The sequence below is a fragment of the Monoraphidium neglectum genome (assembly GCF_000611645.1).
Source record: "Monoraphidium neglectum strain SAG 48.87 unplaced genomic scaffold scaffold01646, whole genome shotgun sequence".
NCBI classification, from domain to species: domain Eukaryota; kingdom Viridiplantae; phylum Chlorophyta; class Chlorophyceae; order Sphaeropleales; family Selenastraceae; genus Monoraphidium; species Monoraphidium neglectum.
The window spans coordinates 2,482-13,083 of NW_014011982.1; the positions used below are offsets into that span (position 1 = coordinate 2,482).

A 10,602-nucleotide genomic window follows, 5' to 3' on the forward strand; every position below is an offset into this window, starting at 1 on the left:
GGCTGGAACACCGTGGAGCGCGAGGGCATCTCCATCAGCCACCCCGCGCGCTTCATCCTCGTGGGGTCGGGTGAGCGGCCACTTGTCGGCAGGGGGACGCCGCCAGGGCCGCGCCGCCTGCCACTCACCGGGGCGCAGCGGCAGGCAGCGACGCCGCTCAGACCACGTTGGGGCGAAGATGGGGCTTCGGGGGAGCCCAGAAAGAGGGGCTTGAGGGGGTGGGCACTGGGCCCTCCTTTGTATCTGATGGTAACAGAGGGATTGAAAACGGGCCGGGGCGGGTGGGAGGGGTGCCCCTGCTGTGACACGCTAGCTCAGGGGGCGGCGGAAAGCCTCGTGATGCATGTCTGCACGCTAAATCCGCGCCGCCCTGCCGCCCCGCCGGCCCCCAGGCAACCCCGAGGAGGGCGAGCTGCGGCCGCAGCTGCTGGACCGCTTCGGCATGCACGCGCAGGTTGGGATGCCGTGCAGGGGCCACCCCCCGGGAAAAGGCCGGCCCGTCCTGCCGCTGCCCTGCGATTGCAGCCCTTGCGCGCCGCGGCAGCCATCGCCCGTTGCCTCCGCCGCCCGGCTCCTCGGCCGTCCTGCGCCAACCCTGAAGTGCTGGGCGCGCGCGCAGCCCTCGACTGCCAACTTTCAAATGCCAACCGCCAACCGCCAACTGTATACCATCTACCCCAGATCGGCACCGTGAGGGAGCCCGAGCTGCGGGTCCAGATCGTGGCGGAGCGCAGCACCTTCGACGAGGACCCCGCCAGTGAGCAAACAAAGCACTGGGAAAACACAACCACAACACACACGCGCATGCCCACGCGTAGCATCATGCTCTGTGCACGCGCATGCGCACGCACACGCGAGCGACCCCTCATGCTGGCAATGTGGGGCGTTCCCACTCAAAGGGCAGCTCGCGTCTGGAGTTGTTGCAGAAGCCAATTGCTTCGAGGACCGACTTGGATCTTTTTCTAACTGTATCAATCCTGGACCTCTGTTGTCGACCGCAGCCTTCCGCGGCAAGTACGAGGACAAGCAGAACGCGCTGACCAACAAGATCGTCGACGCCCGCAAGCGCCTCAAGTCGGTGGACATCGCGTACGACTTCCGCGTGAAGATCAGCCAGATCTGCAGCGAGCTCAACGTGGACGGCATCCGCGGGGACATCGTCACCAACAGGTGGGGCGCGCGGCCGGGCGCCTGTGTGTTGTGTGTGTGTGTTGTGTGTGTGTGTGTGTATGTAGATGCCTGTGTGTGCGCGCCTGTGTGTGTGTGTGTTTGTGTCCAGACGCCTGTGTGTATACGCCTGTGTGTGTGCATATGTGTGTGCGCATATAAATATGTGTGTGTGTGAGGGCGCCTGAGTGTGTGTGGACCCTTTGGCGGGCGCCTCGTCAGCGAACCCCGCCCCGTCAACGACATCCGTTTCTGGGAACGGCCTTTGCCGGTGCGCCCGGACGGCGACGACGGGCTGCCGTCTGCTTGCGCACGGCAGCTGCGGTGGCTTCCGAGCCCAGGAGCCGGCCGGCCGGCCGGCCCCGTCGATTGCATTGCTCACCTTGGCGCCGCGGACCCCTGAAAACGACCGCAGGGCCTCCAAGGCGATCGCCGCGTTCGAGGGCCGCAGCGAGGTGGCGCTTGAGGACATCTACAGGTGGGTGGCCGCGCCACTGTCACCCTTTCCCTCGCCGAGGAAGGGATTTTGGGATCACCCCGCCGCGGCCCGCGGCTTGCCCTTGAGCCAGCCGTGCTCACGGATGTTGGGATGCGGGGCCGCGGCCTCTAAGGGAGGGCTGTTGCTGCGACCGCCGCCCCACCTCAACCTGGTTCCCGCGGCAACAAAGTGGTTGCGCCTGCGCTCCTGTTTCAGCGCCTTTCCCCCTCACCACATCCCCGCCGTCCACCCCCCACCCCTTACCCCAAAACGCAGGGTCATCCCCCTGTGCCTGCGCCACCGCCTCCGCAAGGACCCCCTGGCCGACATCGACAGCGGCGACAAGGTGCGGGAGGTGTTCAAGGCCGTCTTCGGCCTGGAGTGATCTGATCAGACCTGGCCAGATCAGATCGGATTCGCTCGGCGGCGGCGACGCACCTGAGCAGCAGCACCGACGCGCCGCGGGCCGCGCCCCGCGGCCGCAAGGGGCGCGCATGTGCTCGCCCTCCAGCCGGCCCCGCGCGGCGCGCGATGGCGCAGGGCTTGCGCGCGTGCACTCTCGCCTCTCCTGTTCCAGAGTGTGTGTGTCATGCACTTCTTTTTATATTGTAGCGAGCGAGCTGCTGTGGGGCTCTTCTGTCCCCAGGCGTCTTTATTTTGCTCTTTTTTGCTGTCTGTCGGAGCGCATTTCCCCGCCCCCCGAAAACGGCCGAATTCTTAATGACAAGAATTGAGTAACGCGCTCAATCAGAGTGGGCGGGGCACCTGGCGGCGTCGGGTCAACAAATCAGTCATCAGGTGTGCCAGCGGGCAGGAGAGCCTTCTCAGCTACAAAAGAGGGTCATGTGAGACTTCTGCGTTACATCTCCGGACATGAAATGGAGAACCGACGATAAAACGAGCGGCACCCGCCAGCCCCAAAACATGCCTCCAATAGGCACGGTCAGCACATGGGGCGCAGCTCCTGGGGTCGTATCTAATTGCTAGATCCGACCAGGCCAGACAAGATCCAATCATATGGTGTAATTGAAGCTGAGGGAGCTGCCCTGCCACCTGATGGCCCAATCGTTCTCCGCCAGCTTCACATACGGCACCTGCTCAGGGGCATGGCGTGGCAGGTGGTGACGGGGAGGTTTGAGGGCCGGCATTGTATAAGTTTTGACCCTAAGGCGGCGCAGTGTGGCGGGTGGTGGGGGTTGTCACCCTGGGCGGCGCAGTGTGGTGATTGGTTGGGGTTGCGAGGGTTGGGGTTCCAGGGAGTCAACCCCAGGGTAGCAGGCTAGGGTAAAGATTGCTGGGTGTGGACGACTCGAAAGCGGGCAGGAGTGGCCGGGCGCCCTGCCTGGACTGATGCTCAGGCGCACACAGAGCGTCTGGCTGCCACAGCTGGTGCACAACACATGCCAACCGACCAGCCAGAGCGGCCGCGCAGGCCAGCGCTCAGCCCGGCGCGCCCTGCGGCGACCCGCCGCGCGGCGCCGTCCAAGGCTGCGGCACAAGGCGAGCCGCGCGCGCACGCGGCACTAGGCCTGGCTGGGCACAGCACAAACAGGTCTGTTGTCTTGGCGGCGGCGGATCCGCGCGCACCCGGCTGAAAGTGACGGGGCCCGCAGAGATCTCGTCCCCGCCCGCGTCGATCTCGCCTGCGCCCGCGGCGGCCGCCGGCGCGACCCGCCAATTCCATCCAAGGCTCAGCCGCGCGTCCTGCGGGGGCCCAAGGTCGTGGCCGCGGCGGTTAAGAGCGCGAAAGCACGCGCGCGTCAGTGTGTGTTCTATGTACATTCCCGCAGCGGCGAGGGCCGATGCAGCAGGTGGCGGGTGAAGAGTGCCGCGATCGCGGGACGGCGCCACAATTGACAAAGGGCGTAGGAACCGTGCCGCATGGGCACGTGCCGCGGGCACCTTGCTTGGCGCAAGCGTGGGGGGCGCGCCTGCTCCCGCAGGCGCGAGCACGCCTACCGCCGAGGCCGCTGCAGTGTGCCGCCCGCTGCCACCCTGGAGCATCTCAGTCCGTGACGTTGCAACGTACCCAAGTGCCTCCCCAATTCCCCCCAAGCACATGTGTTGGGGAGTTCATCATGCGAAGTGCAAAGCTGAGCCCGCCGTGGTCGCAGCCATCTGGAAGATCTAGGGGCGCACCTGCGTGCTGGTGAAACCGATCCTGAACAGCTTCAGCCGCGCGTTGCCAAACGCCCCCACCTGCACACGCAGAGTTTGCATGACGCGCTCGCCGTTTGAAAAAACCGGCCCCAGTTCAGTATGCTGCGGGGACACGGACTTGGCGGCTGGCAGCGGCGGCCCTGGCTGCTGCGCAGGGTCAGGTGCCTGCCGCAGCTGGCGTCTCGCCAAATCCTGCCAGGCGGCATGGGCAGCGGCCTGTGCTGCACTGCAAATTTGCAAGTGCCGTTGGGTCCGCAGGCCCTTCAAGCAACACTGGCTGCTGCTGCTGTTGCTGCTGTTGCCGCTACTGCTGCTGCTGCTGTTGCTGCTGCCGCTGCTGTGTTTCAATGCAAGAACCTGCCACGAATTCAGCACCTGGCGCCGGCCGGCGCATGCCGGAGCACGACGCAGCTTGCGCCACGTGCGGGAAGCTGCAGGTGCACCCGCTCACCTGCTGCGTCGTCGGGTTGAACTCCAGTGTACCTTTGTAGGCCAGCCAGCTGTCCCAGGCCCCAGATCGCTTCACGATCTGGGGATTAAGGAGGATCAGGAACACATGACAAGATGCTTGGAGCAGCGAATATCAAGTTCAGCACCTGGGGCTGCTCGAAGGCATTCGATAAGCGACCTGCGGCCGCCGGCGGCTGCGGCGGCCCGCAGCCTGCGAGCCCCTCTGAGTGACGCCCCTGTCAGCGCGGCCCGACCACGACGGGCGGGCCCGTCACCTGCGGCTGCTTCCTGAAGCCGAGCGTGTAGGTGAACCCGGCATCCTTCTCGCTGCTGAGTGCGATCCCTGGGGAGATGCACCAGTCGCGCCACAGCAGCCCCGCCGCGCCCGCCGGCAGCACCCTGCGGCGGAAGCCGGGAGTCCGTCGGCGCGGGAAGCGTCCGGGGGTCCGTCGACTTGACAACAGCGTTTTGAGACTGCACTGTGGATGCGTGCACCCCTTGCTTCCTTTGGTCCATTCGCCGGCCAAGAGGACCGGCATCACTAACAAAGCAAACTGTGAGTCACTTATTTGGTAGGACGTGGGTACCCAGGCCCGCCTTTTCTTCCCAGGCAAAGAAATACAAGCAGCCAGGTCAGATCTGCCTCACCTGCGTCCGTCCAGCTGCCGGCGCTGCTCGTCGTCGCCCTTGATCGCGATGCCCTTGTCTGCGGCCATGATGCGCGCTATGGAGGGCGTGTTGGTGAAGAAGGCCTTGCGCAGCTGGGCTCGGTACCTGTGAGAGGGTGCAAGTGTGTGTGTACGTGTGTGTAATGTGTGTATGTTTGTGTGCACGTGTGTGTATGTGTGTGTATGTGTGGGTGTGCACGTGTGTGCGAACGTATGCAAGCACATGCGCGCATGCATGCATGGCAATGTGATGTTTATCTACCCAAGAGACCAGGAGTGAGCGAGGGGCACAGCCAAATGGCCCTGCAAGGCGTAGCATGCCAGCGCAGCGCTCCTGAATGGCGCTGCACTGCAGCACGGCGCTGCCGGCGCGCAGCACTACGGATCTCTTCGCACCTGTAATCGCCGGTGCCTGTGTGCAGGCTTCCTTTGTACTGCGAGCAGCCCCAGGGTGGACGAGCCGGGGCAGCGTGGCCGGGCGGAAGCGAGGGTCTGTCAGCGCGGGAGCTGCTCATTTCCTGGCTTCCGCTGCGTTGCTCGTTCCGCTGCGTTGCTCGTTTGCTCGCCGCCTCTGTGCGGCTCCTATGATGGCTCCTGCTGTACTGCATGGCAGGAAGGCCGCGCTTGACCTTTGGACGGCGCGCGCGCCTGCGGCTGCAAGCGGCCATTCGCTGCGTCCCCTGCCCCAGTCAACAACAGCAGCGCGCCGCCGGGGGCCCACCTTGACCTCGACGCCTCGCTGCGTCTCGGCCAGCTGCCGCACGTTGATGCGCATCGCTTGTGAATCGGGGTTCCAGGTCAACTGCGTCTTGAGGCTGCCAAAGAGGCGCTCTGCTGCGATCTCGCCGGCGTCCGAGGTGGTGGTGTAGTCGCCTGTGCGTGCACGGGATGTTGTGTATCTCACCGGCCGCCCGCTGGATGTAATGCGCCCTTCGCAAAGCGCGCGACATCCAACTTTGACAGACGGTGTGGCATACTGTACGTCCTTTGTTTCAAGGCGCAAAGCGCATCGCGGTTGCTAATGCCGCCGCCGCTGGCGACGTTGGTACTGCATCGCGTGTGGGAAACAGCCTGAAGCCACAGCGCAGAGCGTAAAACCATACTGATGCACGCGCCTGAGGAAGGCTCGTTGTCCGCCATGGTGCGGTCGCCGCCCAGGTGACGACTGGCACTGCCAGATCAATGCACGCGATGGTGATAACTGTTTCGCGATTCTGCACCGTTTATATAAATGCTGATAGTTCTCATATACCTTTCAAGTCGTCATTTATACGAACAGGCAATTCGCCCGCCGACGACATGTCGTTCGCGGAGCTCGGGCTAGACCCGCGGCTCCTGAGGTCGCTTGGGAAGCAGGGTTTCGAAAAACCCACACCGGTGCAGGCGGCAGCAATCCCTAAAGCCCTCGAAGGCAAGGATATCGTCGCAAGGGCGAGGACTGGCAGCGGCAAGACGTTGGCATACCTTCTGCCGTCGCTGCACAGAGTCCTCAGTAGCGGCGACACGAAAACGGGCTGGCGCGCGCTCGTGCTGGTGCCGACGCGCGAGCTTTGCGAGCAGGTGCGCCGCCGTCCGCTGCATGCTCGTGCGCTGCTGCCTCCGCTGTCGGCGGCCGGCCCGGCCAAGCAGCGCATCACCCCGCGCGGCAGTCTTTGGGTGCTATCACAATGCGTACTGCACATGGGAATCGAGGACGCCGCAGCAGGGCGCTAGGTCATGCGCTTGAGGGTAGTCGTCTCGACTGATCGAGCATACAGGGTGCTCAAGCGTCAAGACATGGCCCCTCTTGCAACGCAGGTTGCGGGGGAGGTCCGCACTGTCGTGCAGCACTGCGGCGTGCAGCTGTCCGTCACGGCGCTGGTGGCGGATGCACCCTCAATGGCGCGCGCGGCTGCGACCGGCGCCGGTGCGTTGCTGTTGCTGCTGCTACCCCCCCCCCCCTCGCCTCCTCTCTGCACCAGCTCCCTCCACGGCGTTTAGCATGCCGCAGCAGCGACAAATGCAGTGATGCCGACAGGCCCTTGACACTGCCAGCAATTGAATGGGCATGTGTGCGTCTGCGGGCGGGCGCGGCCGCCCTCGCGCCGCGCTCATGCACACGCATGCCCGTGCTGCCGCGGCAAACTCAGTGGGCTGCTGCCGCGCAAACCCTTCACAGGCGCGTTTGTGGTGTCCACCCCGGCACGCGTGGCGGCGGCGCTGCGCGAGGGCTGGCTGCCGCAGGGCGCGCTGCAGCAGCGCCTGCAGGTGGGCGGCCGCCGCCTCGCCCCCACTCGCCGCCGCGCCCTACCGCGCCTTCTCCCTGGCGGCGGCGCCGGCGCACTGCACATCGCGCTCTGGGCCCCTCGCTTGGCTTTGCGCCTCCTCCCCTTCCTCGCAGCCTGCCTTTGCACCTGGACCCTGCCGCCCCACAGCTCTCCGCTGCCCCATACCTTACACAACCCCCCACCCCCGCCCATGCAAGTACTTCTGAATGTCCCATGTGCTGACACCCTGAATTTACTCATCCGCCCCCCAGGTTTTGGTGCTGGATGAGGCAGACCTCCTGCTGAGCTACGGCTACGAGGACGACCTGCGGCTGCTGGCGCCGCAGGTGATCTGGCGCGATCTGGCGCGGTTTTGGTGCGGCTGACCTGACTTGATCGGACGGAGGCCGTGCGTTTGAGTTTGTTGCCGTTGGTGGAGCTGACATCCCGTTCTTCCGTCGTGTGTGCCTCCCCCCCCCCCGACACGCACACACACACATGCACGCAAATGTGCAATTTCAAGCACATCCACAACCTCACACGCCACACACACACACACACACACACACACACACACACACACACACACACAGACACAAGCAAGCTCACACACAAGCACAAACACGCACACGTGCATGCGCAAATGCACACACACACCCATGCCCATTTCCATCGATGCCAATCCGCCGCAGGTGCCCCGCAGCTGCCAGTGCATGCTGATGAGCGCCACCACCTCATCCGACGTCGAGCAGCTGCAGAAGCTCGTCCTCCACAACCCCACCACCCTCAACCTCTTAGCCACGCCCGGGCCGGGCGCGGGCGGCGGCGGAGGGGAGGGGGACGGCGGCGGCGGCGGCGGCGGCGGGGACCTGGCAGGAGGCGGGTCGGGGGCGGCGGCGGAGATCTCGCATTTTCACTACCCGTGTGCGAAGGAGGACCGGGCGCTGGTGGTGCTGGCGCTGCTCAAGTTGGGGCTCTTGCGGAAAAAGGTGAGACGCTTCTACTAGCAGCCTGGCGGGACTGGCACGGGGACTGCGAGCAGGCAGTGTGTGTGTGTGTGTGTGTGTTTGTGTGTCTGCATGTGCATGTGTGTGTGCGTGGTGGGGGAAAGGCGACGGGGTGGGACAGGTGTGATCGCGGGCAGCTAGGTGCGCCTGAGAGGGCCATTATTCCAAGGCTGCACGGGTTGTTGAGCCCCTGGGAGTGAGTGGCTGCATGCCTGCACATAGGATCGCAGCGAGGCTATCGCACGTACACATGTGTTGTTTCCTGTTTGCCATGTAGAGAGAGAGGCGGCGGGGCGGCGTTCTCAAGACAACCAGTGGTGCAGACGCCTTCGGCGCCAAGCCTTCGCTGCGAATCACCCCTTGCGCTGCCCGCCCCGTTTTCCGCTCCCCATCCACCCCGCACCCCATCCGCCTCTCGTCCGATCCACTCCCATCTCCGCAGGTGCTCATCTTCGCCAACACCCCCGACGAGGGCATGCGGCTGCGTCTGTTTTTGGAGGCGTTCGGCCTGCGGCTGGCGCTGCTGTCGCCTGACCAGCCGCTCAACAGCCGCAGCCACATCCTCGCGTCCTTCAACAAGGGCCTCTTCGACTTCTTGATAGCCATAGGTGGGTTTGGGGTTCAGGGTTAAGGCACGCCGCCGGCTGCGCGGCGCGGTCGCGTCTGCTGAAGGGGGCGCCTGTGGCATCTTTTCAGTATCGTATTCCTTGCTTTGCTTTCGTCCGGGGGGTTGCCTGCGGCGTCTTTGCTGTGGCATGCTCCACTCTGTGCTTGTGCGTGAGGGCGGGGGGTGCCCGCCAGGGTGCCACAATGCTGATTTCTCATAGATTTTGGTGGGCATGGGGTACGACTTGACCCAGTGGGCAGGCCATTCGCATGAACGCATCGGACCCCGGGAGCTGCTCCGCCATTCTTCTCACAGCCTAACGGGGCCAGGCCCGCCTGGCGGCAGTTGGCGGCGGTTGAGCGGTGGCGTGCGGCGCCAGCGGCGTGGCATGTGTTCCCACGCGTCAGCCAACCCACCCCTTCTAATTGCTGACCATGCCTCCGCCCGCCCATGCCGACACCAATGCAGATGACGTCCACGCACGCGCGGCGGACAGCGCCCCCGCGGCCGCCGCCGCCGCCGGCAGCAAGAAACGGAAGCGTGCCAAAGACGGCCAGCAGCAGCAGCAGCAGCAGAAGGCCGGCAAGCGGCCGGCAAAGGACGAGGAGTTTGGCGTGACCCGGGGCATCGACTTCAAGGGGGTGCGGACAATTGTGAATTACGACCTGCCCGCCTCAGTCCAAGGTGGGCGGCGCGGCCCGTGCGGCGCAACTGCTCGCGCGGCCGGCTGGGCTGAAGGGGAGTGGGCCGCCCGCGCCGCTGCACGGGCGCCCGCGGCGGCCGCCCAGCGCCGCTGGAAGCGCGCCGAGCCTCTTTTGCCTGCGCGTTCCCTGTCTTCTGCAACTCCGCTCGGCTGCACCCCACATGTTTGCACGCTCGAGCATCATTTTGCACGCTTCACGACCTCGCAGGCTACGTGCACCGCGTCGGCCGCACCGGGCGCGCCGGCCAGTCCGGCGCCGCTGTGACGCTCCTCACGCCTACCGACCTGCCGGCCCCTCTGGCGGCCACGGCGGCCGAGAGCGGCCTGATCAAGCGCGCCGCCCCTGCGGCTGCGGACAAAGGTGGAAAAGTCGGCGACGGCGGCGGCGGCGGGTTCGGGGCGGCGCTGCTGGCGGCACTGCAGGGGGAGCACGCGCAGCGGCAGCGGAAATTACAGCAGCAGCAGCAGGACGGCGGCGGGAGCGACGATGATGAGGAGGAAAACAAGGATGGGGACGCCGTCGTCGGGCTCGGCGGCGGCCCGCTGCCGCTGTTTGGCCGGCTCACCAAGGCAGCAGTTGAGGGGCTGCGGTACCGAGGGGAGGACGTTCTGAGGGGCATCAGCCGGGGCGCGGTGAAGGAGGCGCGCGCGCGGGAAGTTGCGCAGCAGCTGCTGAACTCGGAGAAGCTGAAGTCTTACTTCGAGACGCACGAGGCGGAGCAGGTGGGGTTGGCCGCGTGTAGATGTTCAAAAGTTGCATGTACATGATTTCGTAGTGCGTGTGTCGTCTTTTTGCACTCTGTTCGTGTGTCGTGTGTGTTTGTATTAGTGCTTGCTGTATGGGGTGGTGTTGTGTATGCATCGAGGTGTCAGTGTGTGTGTGTGTGTGTTTGCGTGGGTGAGTGTGCTTGAATGTGTGCATTCAGGTGCCTGCATGCGCGCGTGTATGTGTGTGTGTGTGTGTGTATGTGTGTGTATATGTGTGTGCATGCGCACGCGCGCGTGTGCGCGCGTGTGCACCTTTCGATCGGCGCAACTGCCACCGCTGGGTCCGTCCAGGTGCCAAAATCGCCCCAACGCCGCAGCCAGAGCCCCGAACCCCAGGCTGTCCCGCAC

At 65.1% G+C, this 10,602-nt stretch overlaps 3 protein-coding genes across 3 annotated transcripts in view; 2 read left to right on the top strand and 1 right to left on the bottom strand.

The window, feature by feature from the left end:
- Window positions 1-2,030, top strand: part of MNEG_8580 (magnesium chelatase subunit I) — a gene marked incomplete at both ends in the record, with an annotated part of 4,083 nt that extends 2,053 nt beyond the window's left edge. Inside the window, 6 exons of the mRNA XM_014042945.1 lie at window positions 19-70; window positions 393-454; window positions 682-757; window positions 1,002-1,170; window positions 1,583-1,645; window positions 1,922-2,030. Of these exons, the coding sequence (XP_013898399.1) occupies window positions 19-70; window positions 393-454; window positions 682-757; window positions 1,002-1,170; window positions 1,583-1,645; window positions 1,922-2,030 (531 nt within the window). The remainder of the gene's footprint in view (window positions 1-18; window positions 71-392; window positions 455-681; window positions 758-1,001; window positions 1,171-1,582; window positions 1,646-1,921) is intronic.
- Window positions 2,031-3,085: 1,055 nt separating this feature from the next.
- MNEG_8581 (hypothetical protein) lies at window positions 3,086-6,063 on the bottom strand (the record flags this gene model as incomplete). The annotated part of the gene is made up of 9 exons (XM_014042946.1): window positions 3,086-3,133; window positions 3,233-3,349; window positions 3,785-3,997; window positions 4,257-4,334; window positions 4,510-4,654; window positions 4,904-5,029; window positions 5,320-5,357; window positions 5,645-5,796; window positions 6,027-6,063. The coding sequence occupies 9 exons, from the start codon at window positions 6,061-6,063 to the stop codon at window positions 3,086-3,088; spliced, it is 954 nt and encodes a 317-aa protein (XP_013898400.1).
- A 636-nt stretch (window positions 6,064-6,699) lies between these two features.
- Window positions 6,700-10,254, top strand: MNEG_8582 (DEAD-box ATP-dependent RNA helicase 16; the record flags this gene model as incomplete). The annotated part of the gene is made up of 7 exons (XM_014042947.1): window positions 6,700-6,829; window positions 7,082-7,170; window positions 7,442-7,516; window positions 7,862-8,158; window positions 8,619-8,784; window positions 9,252-9,467; window positions 9,695-10,254. The coding sequence occupies 7 exons, from the start codon at window positions 6,700-6,702 to the stop codon at window positions 10,252-10,254; spliced, it is 1,533 nt and encodes a 510-aa protein (XP_013898401.1).
- Between the last annotated feature and the right edge of the window lie 348 nt (window positions 10,255-10,602).